Here is a 14,787-nt window from a genome sequence, read left to right as displayed (position 1 = left end):
ATTTCTGGTCTCTTTCCATGCTGTCTAACATGTTAGAACTCTAGCAGAACGCTGTAAAGCCAATATGATACTCCCTGGACCTCTCCTTGGGTATCAGCCAAAGCCAGGCAGCATGCAAAGTGTGAGGAAGCGGGGCTGGCCACAAGCGCTGATGCCAAGCGGCAGCACTATGCCTTCTGTAGCACGTGGCTAACGCTGAGGCAGAAACAGGAAGTCAGGATGGCCTGTCAAAGCAGCTGCCCGTCACACTCTCACAGCACTGAACAGGGCCGCAGGGTCTCGGGCCCTGGGCCAAGCTCCTTGCTGTGGACAGTTACCTGATGCTGTGGTGTCAGAGAGGGTTCCTGCGTCCAGAGAGGAAGAGCTGGGGGCCTGGCCGGATAGTCCCAGGCTCTGCAGGCCCAGGGCACTGCTGCTGCTGCCTGGGAAACAAGTGGAGAGTGAACACAGCATCCCCTCAGCCCCATCCACAGCACTGCTTTGGCCATCTGCTGTCCTCAGGAGTCTAAACACCAGCACATGACCCCTCTGGCCACTGCTGTCCACCCACCAAGTTCAGTCACAGATTCAAGAGGCACCCGTTCACAAATCAAACCAGCGGTAACTATGAGACTAGCTTCCGGCCTAGAACTGTCCGAGCCATCCCTCACTCTCCACCTGTACCTCTGAGCAGCTCTCACCCAGATCAACCTCTCTCCCAGTCCGGGACAAGCTAAGTCAGCAGGGTATCAGTAACGGCCACGCCCTCTCTCCTGTGCAAGGCTGCTATGTTCCTGGTATTGCCTTCTACCTTGCTGGTCCTGCTGCAGGCTCAGGGCAATGGCTAGTTCAACCATGGTCTCGTCATCTGCATCAGGTGGGATGTCCAGCATGGGAGGAAAGCCCTCAGCACCTGCCAGCAGGGCCTCCAGGGGAGAGGGGTTGCCATTGTTGACATTTTCAGCTGTTTCCAGGACCATCGACTCAGACTGCAGAGAAAAAAACTCCCATCAGTGTCCCATAGCACACAGTAAAGCTATTGAGTAAGAACCAGAGGGGAGCTGGAGGCTCCTCCCCTCTCCTGCTGCCAGACTCACCACCATCTCAAAATCTCCATGGTCCACCTCACTCTGTTCCTGGCTTTCCTGACGGATGTGACCGCCATCGGGGATGCCTGATGACTGCATTTTCTCATCTGCATCATCATCATCGTCATCATCCTTGTCTCCTGAGTCAAAGAAACCCCAGTCACCTAAAGGCACTTATTTCTTGACATATAATGTGATTGGTCACACAGCAAAAGAGCCTAAAGAAGGCCCCCAGCTGGCACCCTGCACTTGTAAGTGCAAACTTGTAGGTGTTCCCCTAGATGCCTACTTTTCTTCTTCCTTGCAACTAGCAGGGTCTGGGGAAGATGGTGGTCTGCAGTAACAGCTCAACCCTCCCCTGACAGGAAAAGACTCTTATAGTACAGAAAGGATAAAAAACTTAAGATTTCAAAAAACAGAGAAACATAACCCCACAGGCCCTATAGGCTCCATTCTCAGAAGACAAAGCTTTGACAGGACAGGAAAATAACTCAAGAGTGTCAGTGTCCCTGTCCCTGCAGCCTAGACTCCATTTTCCAAACAGGTCTGTGAGAATCAAACTACACAATCACTATGAGAAAAACCACAACCACGAGTGAAATCTGGAGCCATAGACTGGAAGCCGAGGCATTGTGGCAGGTCCTGCCGGAAGGCTATAGAAAGCCTTCTACCAAGGAGGAGGCCCCAGTGAGATCTCAGACTGTTAGAAAAGGAAGGAAGGAGATCTGTGTTCTACTTGCTGGGGTGCTAAAGCAAGTCCTGTCTTAGAAATACTAACTTCCCACACTGTGGGTGTGTGCATACATGTATGTGGAGGCCAAGTAGAGATCAGGCCTCCCTGGAACAACTGAACCCAGCACTCACTGACTCAGGGTGACTGGCTGCCAGTCAACCCAGGCATCCGCACATCTCCACTTCCCCAAAGCTAGGGGTCTAGACTCAGGCCTTCCTGCTTACAAGGCAAGCACTTTACCAACTGAGTCATCCGCTAGGCCCCTCACACAATAAATGTTATTCCAGAAGAGTGTCTGAAAGTTAGTCAGATACATCCCTCAAGATATGCACTGTGGGAAGGGAATAAAGCTCAATAATAGAGCGCTTGTCTAACATGCACGAGGCCTAGTTCACTTTCCAGCACTGCAAAAGAAGTCAGGATTGTTCCACATTAGGCACAAGCTGTAAGTACCTACTGAGCACCTGAGACACAGCTAGTCCAAGTTGAGACAAACTGCCAGGGGAGAGCCAGACACTGGATTTCAAAGATGGTACCACAAAATACAAAGTTCTTCCCTAAGTTTTTATACTAACTCCTAGTTAAAACAGCAATATATCACATTATCACTAAACTTATTGTAACTTACTTCTCTTTATTTTTCACAAGTATGGCACTTGTGAAAAATAAATCATGAAGGAAGTCTGTGAAATTTGCTACCTATTATTATTATTTTATATAACTCCACTCAGGGTTCTGCTTGTAAGCAACAAATAAGACCCTTAATGAATTTGTGCTATGAAAAGCAGTTTTGTTCTAAATAGAAAAATAAAATAAAATATATTGAATGCTTAGTCATTGTGACTACTTTTTTACATTTCCTATTTATTTTTGTGGGGTATGTCACAGCTCACGTGTGGAAGACAGAGGACTACTATAGTGAGTCAATTCTCTCCTCCTCCTACGAATCCCACAAATCAGCTCAAATTCAGGTTGTCGGGCTCAGGAGGCCTTTCTCTACAGAGCCTTCTCATCTCACTTGATAGCCCAGGCTAGCCTTGAGCACTTAACCCTTTTGCTTTCTCATCCTCCTGAGGCCAAGAACTCAGGCACTCTACCATGCCCAATAGCAATGCTTTTTGTTTTAATTATTAACGATTACATAAAATTTTTTTAAAGATTTATTTATTTATTATGTACAGAAGAGGGCACCAGATCTCATTACAGATGTTGTGAGCCACCATGTGGTTGCTAGGAATTGAACTCAGGACCTCTAGAAGAGCAGTCGGTGCTCTTAACTACTGAGCCATCTCTCCAGCCCCGGTTTTTTTTATTTTGAAGACAGGGTCTTGCCACATAGACCAAGCTAGCCTCAAATTCAGTGTCTGTACCCTCATCCCAACCCTGCTGCCTCAGTGTCAGTGATTTTTAAATTGTCTTTACATGTTTTTTCCTATGGCTTTAGGATGCTTCAGCCAAATGCAAGATCTTCCCTTACTAACCATGCGGAAACTGGTACTGCAGATGATGTGTCCTGGACATGTTACTATGACACCTTTATGTACCCAGTCTTGGCTTTATTTTATTCTACTTATACGCATTTTTATATGCCACCCTACTGTATAGAATATTAAAGGAACAGAAAACCGAAAAGCCCATGGTCAACATTAAGAAGCATATCCCAAAGCTGCACCTTCTTCCTGGGTCCACAGGCCCACCCTGAGTATAACTGAAACTCAGACTTCACATTACCCATTGGAGTGTTGCTTCGAGGGGAGGAGGGCAATGTTACATGTCTCCGCTTGTTCCTAGGCCTTAGGACTCGAATTAGAGCTTGTTTGCAGGAGAAGCTCACAGCAGGGTCCTAGGGTTGGAAAGGCAGGTGTCAAGCTCAGGTATTCATCAACAAGCAGCGCCCTCCACCTTCTTCTCTTGTCAACCACTTAGACAAGGCAGAAGTCTGTCTACTCTCACCTGCGCCCTCCTGGCCAAATGCAGCCTCTCCAGACTTGGCATGGTTAAGACCATTCACCACCTTTTTGTCTTTTAGCTGTTGGGGATAGTCTGTAAGGCCATTTGATCCTGAAGCCACTTTGGCTCTTTACAAATGAGCTTTGACTTTTCATCACATAATCAAGCCCTCAAGTTCCTCTCTGCTCCATGACATAAACAGTACTTTTAACACTTCGTACTTTCATTTAAACAATACTTACTCAGCATTAGCTCCACAGCAGAGTAGGCGCAGGAAACAAAGCACTGAGGAAGGACCACGCCCTCCCTTCCCAGTCTCATTCTCTACAGCTTCTACTGGTATTTGCAATTACTAATTCCCAACAATTTTTAAAAAAGGTTTATTTATTTTTTTGTGTGGGGGTGTTTTGCTTGCTTGTAGGACTGTGTACCACCTGCATACAATGCCCAAGGTCAGAAGAGAGTTTCAGATCCCCTGGAACAAGGGTTGCAGGAATTTGTTACTTGCCATGTGGTTTCTGGGAACTGAACCCAGGGCCTCTAGAAGAGCAACCAGTGCTCTTAACAGCTGAGCCCCTCCACCTCTGCAGCCACTTCCATCAGTTTGGAAGTCTATTTTACTTCATTAGGTTAGCAAATTAAGGCTATTTTCTACACACTCCCAGGCTGACCAAAGGCACCAAGGGTTGTGCTGATACGTACAGGACACAGCAGCATCTGCATGTAGATCTTGGATGCTGTGTTGATACAGTCCAGCTCGCAGGTACAGTAGCCATGGATAATGTCTACCAGTGCATTAACAGTAGCTTCAACATGAGTGAGGCCTGAATGGAAGAAAAGGATCATATAAAAATCTGTTGATAAAAATGACTCCAACCTTGAAAGCCTGAGACAAAAGCACAAATTCTCATCATCACTTAGAGGGCAGCAAGACAGAAACAGACAGACACACAGCAAAGCTGACCAATAACCCACACTGGGTTGTAGTCTGTCAGCTGTGATCGAGCTGCTTTTATTAAGACTCCCAGTGCTGTAGTGTCCCCAAAAGCCCTTGCAGAGCCTGCACTAGAGAAGTAGGAATCACTGTAGACAACTACAGGCAAGTCAGGGAAACTTGATGTGGGCAGGTAACAACACCCCTACATTCCCCAAAACCTGAGGGGTTGACAAAGTAGGTCTCTGACAGTCCTGGGTCTCAAGTGATCTTCAAACAACAATGGGCCCTGGGCATCTATTCTTCTCTTTGGCTGTGGGGTCCTCCCTCTTCCCCCAACTTTCAGGAATGTGACACATAAGAGAACCAAGGCAACAACAGTTTGGAAATGAAAACACTTTCCACAGCAGGTTCTCTTACATTCCTACCTCTGAACTGGCTCTCAACCATGTCTTTCTTATTATTATTATTTTTTAATTAATTTTATTTATTTTCAAAACAGGATTTCTCTGTGTAACAACAGCCCTAGATATCCTGGAACTTCACTTTGTAGACCAGGCTGGCCTCGAACTCACAGAGATCCACTTGCCTCTGCCTGTGCTGGGATTTAAGGCATGTGCTAATCTCAAATCTTTCAAATATTTTGTTTTTGAATAACAAGTACAGAGTTGTCATGGTCGGCCCCCATGTGAACTATGCAATCCCACATGAAGGTAGGATATATATGACACACGCACACCTGCCCACCATACTGCTAGTTTCCATGGGTGCAATGCACTGAGCTCACACATGTCTCTGCCACTGTTCTGGAGGAAAAGGTCACACTGCTGAAGGGCTTACACCTACTTCACTAGTCTCAAGTCCAAGGAGCCCTGCTAGCATGATACCTGGTAGGCAGGCAGGGGCCAGGAAGGCATTCTTGGGCTTAGAAGCATGGAGTTTCCAGAAGTGGTTCACAAGCTGAGTGATGAAACTACAGCCATCTCCTTCCACCTGCTTCTGCGGCTCTTTCCCCTCATCCGCTCCTTCTACGCAGGAGAAAGGAAATTATTAACGATAGTAAATCTAAGACAGAATTTAATTTGTTTTAAGGTTAACTCAGGTCAAGGAAGCTTGCCTGCGGAGGGAGTTTCAAGTGGGGCCCCAATCAATATGCCAACTATCCCTAGATTCCAGCAGGCACATCTGGGGAAAAAACAGTCTGGGAAAGGAACATCACAGAAAACATTGTGTGTTAGAATTAGATAGAGAGGGAGCATTCAGGATCTGTACAGCAGAGTCAAAGATGCCTGTTTCAACTGTCTGACTAAACCTAGGGGATGGCCGAGACTCCTCTACATTGACTGCAGGGTTGCACCCTTAGAAGGGCAGACAGGAAAGCAATGGCACACAGGAACACGCAGGTGACAGCGGACTGCAGGGGCATCACAAGCTCTTTCTAATGATGGCAAACCAGGTTTGATACTGAGCCACAGCCAGCCAGTGTGAGGAGAGGACGGAAGCAGCACTGAGAAGCCACTGCACACACAGTACTGCCGCCAGACCAGCACCACAGCACGCAGCACACTGCCTCCAAGTACTAGGGCGAAACCAAGCTCAGCTTCACCCAAAGAGCATGACCTTCTGCACCCTCTACAAAGAGATCCAGTGTAGGAAAATCCCACTCTTGCCATACTTCTGCTGTGGCACCAGGGAGAAACCAAGCTCAGCTTCACCCTGGCGTACCTTCACAACAGACTAGCTGAGGTTCAGAACAATAAGCAAATTCAAGGATGGTCAGGTTAGTTAAAATGGGGCAACATCAGAGACCCTACAAAGTTAAAAAACAGGGAACAGATTATCTGTCATCAGAGCCAACAAGAACAAGAAGAGCATGACAGAGGGCAAAGAAAGTGCATTAAGCAGGTTTCAGGACCACGGCCACATAGGCCAAGTTCACCTGTTTCCATCTGGGGCAGCTTTGACTCCGTAAAGTGCACAAGGTTGTTAGGACGCATGATGGCAATAGAGCGAGCTGTGATCACTAGCCGCTGGAACACCTCAGGGTCCAAGTCCTTGCCTTCTTTGCTAGATGTGTTGAGACACTGCACAGCTTTGCTCAGCAAGGCCTGGTCCTATAAAACACAGGGTCACAGAGGATTAACTGTAAGGAAAGGCAGGGCACTAAATCACAAGGAGGGCTGGAAACTCCTGTCAAGAACTGTCACCAGCTATCAAAACCAATCTTCAGGCTGCCCAATGCTCAACTACTTGATACAAAAACAACAGTGTTTTAAAAAGTCAACATAGTGTGTGTGGGGGGGGGGGGGGGGGGGCGGTGCACGCCTTTAATCCCAGCACTCACTCTGGAGGCAGAGGCAGGTGGATCTGTGAGTTTAAGGCCAGCCTGGTCTACAGAGTGAGTTCCAGGACAGCCAGAGCTAATACACAGAGAAACTCTGTCTTGAAAAACAAAAGACAAACAAAAATGTCATCAACCTCATAAATGGCTTCACAGTGTCCCAGGAAAATAGTATCTACTAGATCAACAACCACAGCAGCAGATCACTTCCTCTGGCAACAGCCATCCCTCAGTAGGGCCTTTACCCAAGGATGATGCCTCCAAACAACTTTCCTTGGGAAGCTTGGCAAGTTGAATACATTCCTTGATGTTAAGGGACAGAGGCACAAATGCCAGGCTGGCAGTGCCCCCAAGTGCTTTTCCTCCAACTGGTCTGCACTGTCTTGTTTCCCAACTACCCAAAGAGGCTCAGCTTACCTCCTCCAGCAGATATTGGCTGTTGTTCTGGAGACCCTCTGAGGCCCAACAATAACCCCCACTGAACAACCATCTGCTGAATATGTATGCCTCTCACCCCAGCCCCCAGCCAAGGGCTCGGAACAACAGTATATTAACCACCTATGGTACATCCTGATCCTTGCACTCTCCCACAGAGAAGCAGCCACCCATAGTCACTCTCTTCTAAACTTGCTGATCCTGTCACAGACAGAAAAATAAAGCAAGTGCCAGTGGCCTACTAGATTGCTTTCTTAGTCTAGAGTAGCTAGCATTCACATATCTCTTGGGAGAAACTTGGGACTGGCTCTAATCTCAGTATGAGTTCCTTCCTCCTTCTCACTCCACTAGGGCCTTGCTTTCCAGACGAAGGGCCAACTGACTTGATTCCCTGTGAGGATAATTTCCATTTCTGCAGAAGGACTCCCAGAGAGGGACGACTGATCACCTTGTGGCTGTGGTAGGCCGAGCGGCTGGTGTGCAGGCTGGCCAGGAGGCTCTTTGACTGCTGCTGGACACTGGCAGGTGCTGGCAGGGAGAGCAGCAGAGTGGCCAGCTCCTGGGCTGCATGCTTGTTTCTCTCCTGGTGTGGGAAACAGCAGGGTTAGCACTGAGCCCTTGATGCAGCATAGAATACCCTCTAGTCTGCCCGCTTCCCTTCCTTCCTTCCAGGCCAGCCAAGACAGGCTACCCTCCATGGACAAGAAAGAGCAGACAAGAAGATTTCGAAACTAGAACCCTCCTACAACACAGGTGCAGAGATCAGGGATGGCTTGTAATCAAGACTGTGCCGTCAGTACTCTTATGCTCTAAGGCAACAGGCCTCAGCCAACAACCCTACTTGCTGCCTCTTCAGAAAGCTCCCGTGTGCTTTGAAGAATATGACTTGCCTTCTCGATGATTGGGCCAACAGCAAAGCAGCTTTCCAGGGCTTCCAAAGAGCTCACAACCAGCCTGGGGAGACAGAAAGCCTGGCTTGAGCACAAGCACTGTTCTCTCTGCCTCATGTCAGCTGGGCAAGCTGTAGTTGTGAGGACCTTGGGGACAGCTATCGAATGCCAAATACAAAATCAAAGCACAATAAAACCTGCCACAGGCACCATGCATATCGCTGCCTGTGTTATAGGCCAGAAGAAACCTGGCTCCTACTCGGAGATCAACCTGAGGCCATGTTCATAATCCACCACTCAAAGACGAGCTTTTCTTCCTCAAAGAGGATAAATGTGCTTCCTTCTCCTGCCTGTGGCAGGGATCCTAAGATGGGCTTAAGTCTCGATGCAACAGTGCCCGAAGCTCAGGTGCTCAGAGATCAGCGGGCAAAGGGAGGCAGCACAAGGGAGAAGTTAAAGCCATCTGTTTACACTGGCAACGTTAAGGTTAGGCTTCTGCTTACACAGCCAGGAAAATGCACAAGGCATTTCCTATGGGCTTTAAGTACAGTAACAAACTATTTTTAGATGCATGCCACTGGAACATTCAAAGGATAGAACATGGAACTTCTCCATTAAGATTAAAGAGTATCTATCAGATCACATGCTCTAGGCTTACTCCTGTGAATGTGAGTGGCATGGTCAAACAACCGTCATCCTGAGAGCTGGGGTCTGGACAGGAAGGAAAGCACTGGGAAGGTAGCTGGAGTGAGAAAGGGCCAGGATAAAGGAGGCGCCGAAGACAGAGGGAAGATGGAGAACGCACAGGATAAAGGGAAGTGGAACAAGCTCCAGAAGCTTACGAACTGGTAGGGCATTTTGCCCCTCTACCCCCATCCCTTCGCATCAGTCGTACAGAATGAGCAGCAAGAATGGGTTAAGGAAGACAGAGCCGAGAGGCTGATGTGGCCAACACCAAGGGTGCACTCACAGTCCCAGGTAGGCTCCAGTTTACACATGGAGAGCTCTGCAGCCATGCAATGACCAGAACAGAAAAGGAGCAGGACTTGGAACAGAAGCCAATCAGCGCAAAGCCACACCAATGCGGACGCTGCTCTCTGACACACACGCACTCGTGCAGAGAAAAGAAACAGGGCATACTAACCGGTCCAGCTTGGTTAGGGACTCAGTTTCAGAACTTGGGGGAGAAGCAAAAGGAAAAAAAAAAGGAAAAAAAATGTGAAGCTCAGAGAAACCTAGAACACATCCTAAGCAAACGATATATGAATCGGGGGGGGGGGGGGGGAAGAAAGGCAGAAATGGGGAGGCTGCTGGTGGGGCGCAGCGACTCCAAGCATGGCTATCTCAGGGCTTACAATGTAAGAAACTCACTCTTACATCAGGACCTGCTTCATCTACCATGGCAAACCAGCAGCCACCCAGCACAAGGAAGCCAAGCATGTGCTGACGAATGCCACCGTAGGGAGCTCTAAGGACACTGCTCTCTCCTGCAAGATGCTGCGGCAGCCTCTCTTGCTGGCAGTGGCAGTGTCATTACCACAGAGGCAGATGAGAAGACGAGGGACTGGTACAGAGGGCAGATGCGTGCTGCTGTTTCAGTCTGGACCCTCATCTAGATCACGGCTGTGAGCACTCTCTAGTAGGCAGTCTCTGGCTAGTCAAATGCTCATGGAACATTAAATAAGTGACCAAGCTTCTTATCTGGACAGAGACCCAGATTAGATACCTCTGAGCCCATTTCCCAGGCTCTGTGTGTGTATTAGGGAGAATGTTTGTGTGAGAACTTGTCCATCACAGACTAGACTTGGGAGACTCAAGACAAAGAAGGGCTCTGCAATCAATGCAAAATGGTTAAGAACTAAAGCCAAACCCTGCCAACACTGGTACCTCTCCAGGACAGTGCCACTGGTCGTAGCTGGAGCAGCTGAGTCACTCTCCCCAGTACCATTGCTTGGATTCAGGTTGGAAGGGCAGATGTTGCTGACAGAAGCAGAAGGAAATTCTTCTGGGGGCTCATCAGGCCAGCCAAACTGCTCCTTAGTCTTGCCATAAATTTTTACAGCATCTATCATGGTGACGCCTGCTGGATCCACCGAGGCACCGACTGCAATAGGCAAGAGAAGCCTTCAGGAAGCATATTTACTCAGAGCTTGTGTCACACACTCCAAGGCAAAGCACAGCACAGTCAGGCACAGGTGCAAATCACATCCATCTCAGACTTGGAAGCTGTGTCTACTGAGGCACTTGGCAGCACTCACTGCTGAATGCACAACAACAGTTCGATGGACCACAGTCTGATGTCTCCTACTTGGGAAAGACCCTAACCATCACTCTAAAGATCCTCTGGTGCTCACTGGCATTCCACCTCTGGCCCTTATTCCCAGTGGTCTCTAAGCACTTTCTTTGTTCAGAAAACAGGTCATTACCATCCACACAAAAGTAACTATTTCTAGGAGAAAAGTACTCCAGCTAAACGGCCAGTAAATACTCAGGGACATGTGAAGTGCAGAAAGCCTGGGGCTAGGGATGTAGCTCACTTGAGTGCTTGCTGGGTTCCATCCTTAACACCACATAAACTGGCATTGTGACACAAACCCCTAATTCCAGAACTCAAGAAGTAGAGGCAGGAGGATCAGAAGTTCAAGATCATACTCAGCTATACAGTGAGCTCAAGGACAGGCTGAAATACATAAGACCCTGTCTATGAATGATGCTTGAATTAAATGTAAAAAGCTTTGAGCCAAGGCTACAGTTGATAGAGCACATGCCTCTTGATTTCATGTTAATCAGTCTTGCCTCTTCTGACATAGAAGAGCTCCATTGATGAGGCCAATGCAACACCAAAGCAAACAGCTAACTGAGCGTGCCCTCTCTCTACCACCACATCTATTCTTTTTAACAGACCTACTGGCACTGGTCTGTAATCCCAGATACTCAGAAGGCTAAGGCAGGAAGATCCCAAGTTCAAGGCCTGTCTGTTTCAAAATAAAAAGTTTAAAAAGGGCTGGTGATATAGCTTAGTGGTAGATTATTCACCTAACATGCAAAAAGTCTGTACCATCAGCAAGAAAAAAAAAGCAGTCTCCTTTTCCAGCAGCCTACCTCTTATACCTCAAATAAAGGGAGAACTAGGTAGAGCAGGAATCCCTAACAGTGGAGGGCCACCTAGTGGTCATCTATTCTAGTCACAATGAGAAGGTTCCAGCTTGCCCTGGATGGCTCACTCACTGAAGAGGTTCAGCTTCTTGTCAGCCTGCAGGGCTTCCTCTCTGGTGAAGGGGAAGTCAAACCAGCGGGAACGGCTCAGATTAAGCTGCATGGTTCTGCCAAAGATCTCGATGTATGATGGAGCCCGTTCAATTGCCTGCGTCCCAATCTGGATCCGCATGCCTGTCATCACCATAGTGCTGCTGTTGTTGCTAATCTCAATGGTGAAGCCCCCAGGCTGCAAGGACAAAAGCACATGTCACAAATTCCCAGAACCCTTCTTCCCACACTGCCTCAGTGGCTATTAGTAAGACCTCATTTCTTTAACTCCATCCTAATCATGTCATGACCAAGGGAAGAGAGAGACAGTGTCAGGCTCCCTGCCCTCCCAACTCCATGCCCTCCCCCCCAGCATTAAAAACCCTGTTGTTCTATACATAGTAACCCTGCTAACAATAGTTCAAATTTGGCCTAGTGAGACTCAAGACCTTCAGCAGTTGAAAGAATGTTGATTTATTCAAGGATCATTTGACTAGAAGTGAGCAACTCGAGTACATATTCTATGTCTGTTTCTAAAGGAAGATGTGTAGAGTGCTGCTCAATGGTAGAGTGCCTGGGTTCAAGCCCAGTGCTGGAAAGACAGACTCGAGTTGGCCACAAGAGCACTAACCCAGAAAGTGAGCCAGCCCTGTGTGCTCCTCACCTTGGTGTTAGCCACATACATGCCAGTGGAGTTCAGTCTGTGCTTTATCTGTTGTGCATTGTAGACTTGCAGGAGGTCATTACCACCAAACTCTACATCCGTCAGCTGCTGGTTGTGTTCAAAAAAGTCGATGGGGAAGGTCACCTGGCTGGATGTGCGGGCTGCTGTGGGGATAGTACCAGTTTGCTCGAGAGCACTCTGCTCTCACTCCAAGGTTAAACACTGAGCCCATGCTCGTACACTCTAATCTCTAACCAAATGAGATTCCATCATCCTTCCCATCACGATGCTTATCAAGATCAGCTCTCCAACATACCACCCCTAACCATTGTGACCCACCATACAAAACCTGGTATCAGTATGGAGTGTACAGTTCATAACACAACAGAATCTATTTCTTTACAAGATGATAAGCTACATCATCTTCTCAAACATGAAAACTCTAGAACAATTTAAGAAAACATAATGATGCCTACAGTGTACTTCACTTAGCCAGGTTCATTCCCTCCTAAAATCACACTTCCTGTTCTTCAAAGAGTCCTCTCACAGACAGGAGCAAGACCTGATATCCACACCATTCTGTGGGAAATTAGGCAACTGAAGGATCTACCCTTCAATGAGACCAAATGCACAGGTAAGCCACCTTCCCTAACTCCAAAGAAAACCCAAACCTGAAGACAACATTCTTTATGGGGCACAAAAAGAATGCTGGTGGTTGCCCACATGAGCAAGTTTCAGAAAATTGGCTAGGACTGTTCTCTGACCTCACCAAATGTGCAAGCAGGAAAGCCAGTTCATCTCTCGACCATCACAGGGCTCTACTCTGTCACTGTCTAGAAGACTGCTGAACCCATGCCCACAGGGTTCTGGAGGAGCCTTACTGATTGTAGCCGTTTTGCGCTTTCGCACAGGCTTCATGATGCTGATGACGCTGCTGGGCTGCAGGGAAGGCTGGAGCCAGTAAGAGGTGTTCTCCACATTGGCCATGTAAATGCGCAGGCTGCCGTCCTCACACAACAGGATCATGGTCGTCCGTTGCTGCTCATTGCAGGCAGTGTGCCTAATGGCAACCATGTCCTGGATCTAGGAGGAGAGGATCAAAGATGGGTGGGGGTGGGAGCTGTGCACTAGTTAGTTCTCACACTTGTGGCTCAGAGCCTCGGAGAGAGATGGTAAAACCTCAGCTCCACAGGCGGGTTGGGGGCAGAAGGGCAGCAAAGGCCTAGCCATTCCTCCATTTGTTTCTTGAGATGGGGGCTCAATATGGGTTAGGCTGGCCCCTAAACTCTTAATCCTCTTGCTTCAGACTTCCCAGTGCTGGAATTATGGATTTATGGCACAATATGGAGAAAGAAAAATATTTTCAAGCTGTCAGAGATGGAAATAAATTCCTAAGCAAGAAATGTGGGAAAGGACACTGACCTTTGCTTTGGCGGGAAGAGTTTTAATCTCCTGGATGAGGAAAGTGTCTGGTTTCACCATGACTACCAGAGGTATGCCAGTAGTTTGCTGGACACAACAGACCAAGCCAGGGTGGTTCATCACCTCAGACCACTGGCAGAGCGCAGGAGAAGTCTTACTGCCACCATTGGAGCTGCAGACAACAAAAGTAGACATGGTGTCCCTCCCCATTTTTCAGTTCCTTCCTTTAAAAAGGACTGTCTTGCTCAGCCTGGGTGAAGGGAGGAGAGGACTGGATCTGCCTCAACTGAATTTGCCAGGCTGAGCTGAATCCCCAGGGGAGTCCTTGCCCTGGAGGAGATGGGAATGAGGAGGTGGGCTGGGAAGAAGGCGGGGGAGGAGGGACCAGGAAGAGAGTGGACAGGGGAATCCGTGGCTGATATGTAAAATTAAATTAAATTATAAAATAAAATAAAATAAAATAAAATAAAATGGACTGTCCTATGAGTAGCTACGTTACTCAGAACAGAAGCCCTGGCCAAGGATTCAGATTTGCCAAGGGTCAGTTTACTAAGAGCCATCTGTGTGCTACCATGTCTCCAGTGTGTGCCCCCAAGAGTCCTCCTGAAACTTAGCTACTTAGAATGAGTGACCTTTCGAGACTATCAACTATTAAGGCCACAGGGTTGCCTAAGGCGGATGGCATGGTATCTTATACAGTTCTCATGCCCATTTGATGTCATTCCAAACCAGGCTAATCCCCTACAGATCTAAAAGAGCTCTTCTGTAGCAGCTAAGGAGAAGACTCTGAATCTCTTCTTCCTCTTCCTTAAACATAACTTACCACCTCACACCTACCTCTGATATCAGGAAAACTGATGAACATGCTTACCTGCCCCAGTTCTAGCCACACCCCCAGGACTGATGGGTGTCCTATTTACTGATGGGGTGGGAGGGTGGGCTTCTCAAGGAGGCAAAAATGAACCTTGGGGCAGGGTATGTGTCTCACTGGCACTGTCTCCTCCTTGAAACTTGGTCATTGTTAAAAATCATACCAGTTGCCTTGACTACAGGTTTTCTCTCTGTTTAACAGTGAATCCTCTCAGCCTTTTATAGTTTGGTGTCT

General features: G+C 47.9%; 1 protein-coding gene across 7 annotated transcripts in view; it reads right to left on the bottom strand.

The window, feature by feature from the left end:
- Ubr4 (ubiquitin protein ligase E3 component n-recognin 4) overlaps positions 1 to 14,787 on the bottom strand; it is a 117,064-nt gene that overhangs the window by 50,984 nt on the left and 51,293 nt on the right. For 2 of the 7 annotated variants that reach the window (XM_036179315.1, XM_036179317.1), the window contains exons 45-60: positions 13,683 to 13,854; positions 13,142 to 13,343; positions 12,261 to 12,424; positions 11,579 to 11,795; positions 10,238 to 10,454; positions 9,495 to 9,527; positions 8,351 to 8,414; positions 7,909 to 8,043; positions 6,624 to 6,798; positions 5,802 to 5,885; positions 5,572 to 5,712; positions 4,453 to 4,574; positions 3,532 to 3,643; positions 1,077 to 1,207; positions 791 to 968; positions 318 to 422 (exon numbers count right to left, since the gene is read on the bottom strand). In XM_036179315.1, the coding sequence (XP_036035208.1) occupies positions 318 to 422; positions 791 to 968; positions 1,077 to 1,207; positions 3,532 to 3,643; positions 4,453 to 4,574; positions 5,572 to 5,712; positions 5,802 to 5,885; positions 6,624 to 6,798; positions 7,909 to 8,043; positions 8,351 to 8,414; positions 9,495 to 9,527; positions 10,238 to 10,454; positions 11,579 to 11,795; positions 12,261 to 12,424; positions 13,142 to 13,343; positions 13,683 to 13,854 (2,252 nt within the window). The remainder of the gene's footprint in view (positions 1 to 317; positions 423 to 790; positions 969 to 1,076; positions 1,208 to 3,531; positions 3,644 to 4,452; positions 4,575 to 5,571; positions 5,713 to 5,801; positions 5,886 to 6,623; positions 6,799 to 7,908; positions 8,044 to 8,350; positions 8,415 to 9,494; positions 9,528 to 10,237; positions 10,455 to 11,578; positions 11,796 to 12,260; positions 12,425 to 13,141; positions 13,344 to 13,682; positions 13,855 to 14,787) is intronic. The other 5 variants (XM_036179316.1, XM_036179321.1, XM_036179318.1 and 2 more) reach the window with 5 other exon arrangements.

The sequence above is a fragment of the Onychomys torridus genome, chromosome 2 (genome assembly GCF_903995425.1).
Source record: "Onychomys torridus chromosome 2, mOncTor1.1, whole genome shotgun sequence".
NCBI lineage: Eukaryota > Metazoa > Chordata > Mammalia > Rodentia > Cricetidae > Onychomys > Onychomys torridus.
Note: the sequence above shows the minus strand (reverse complement) of the source record. Positions and strands in the feature narration are given on the sequence as shown.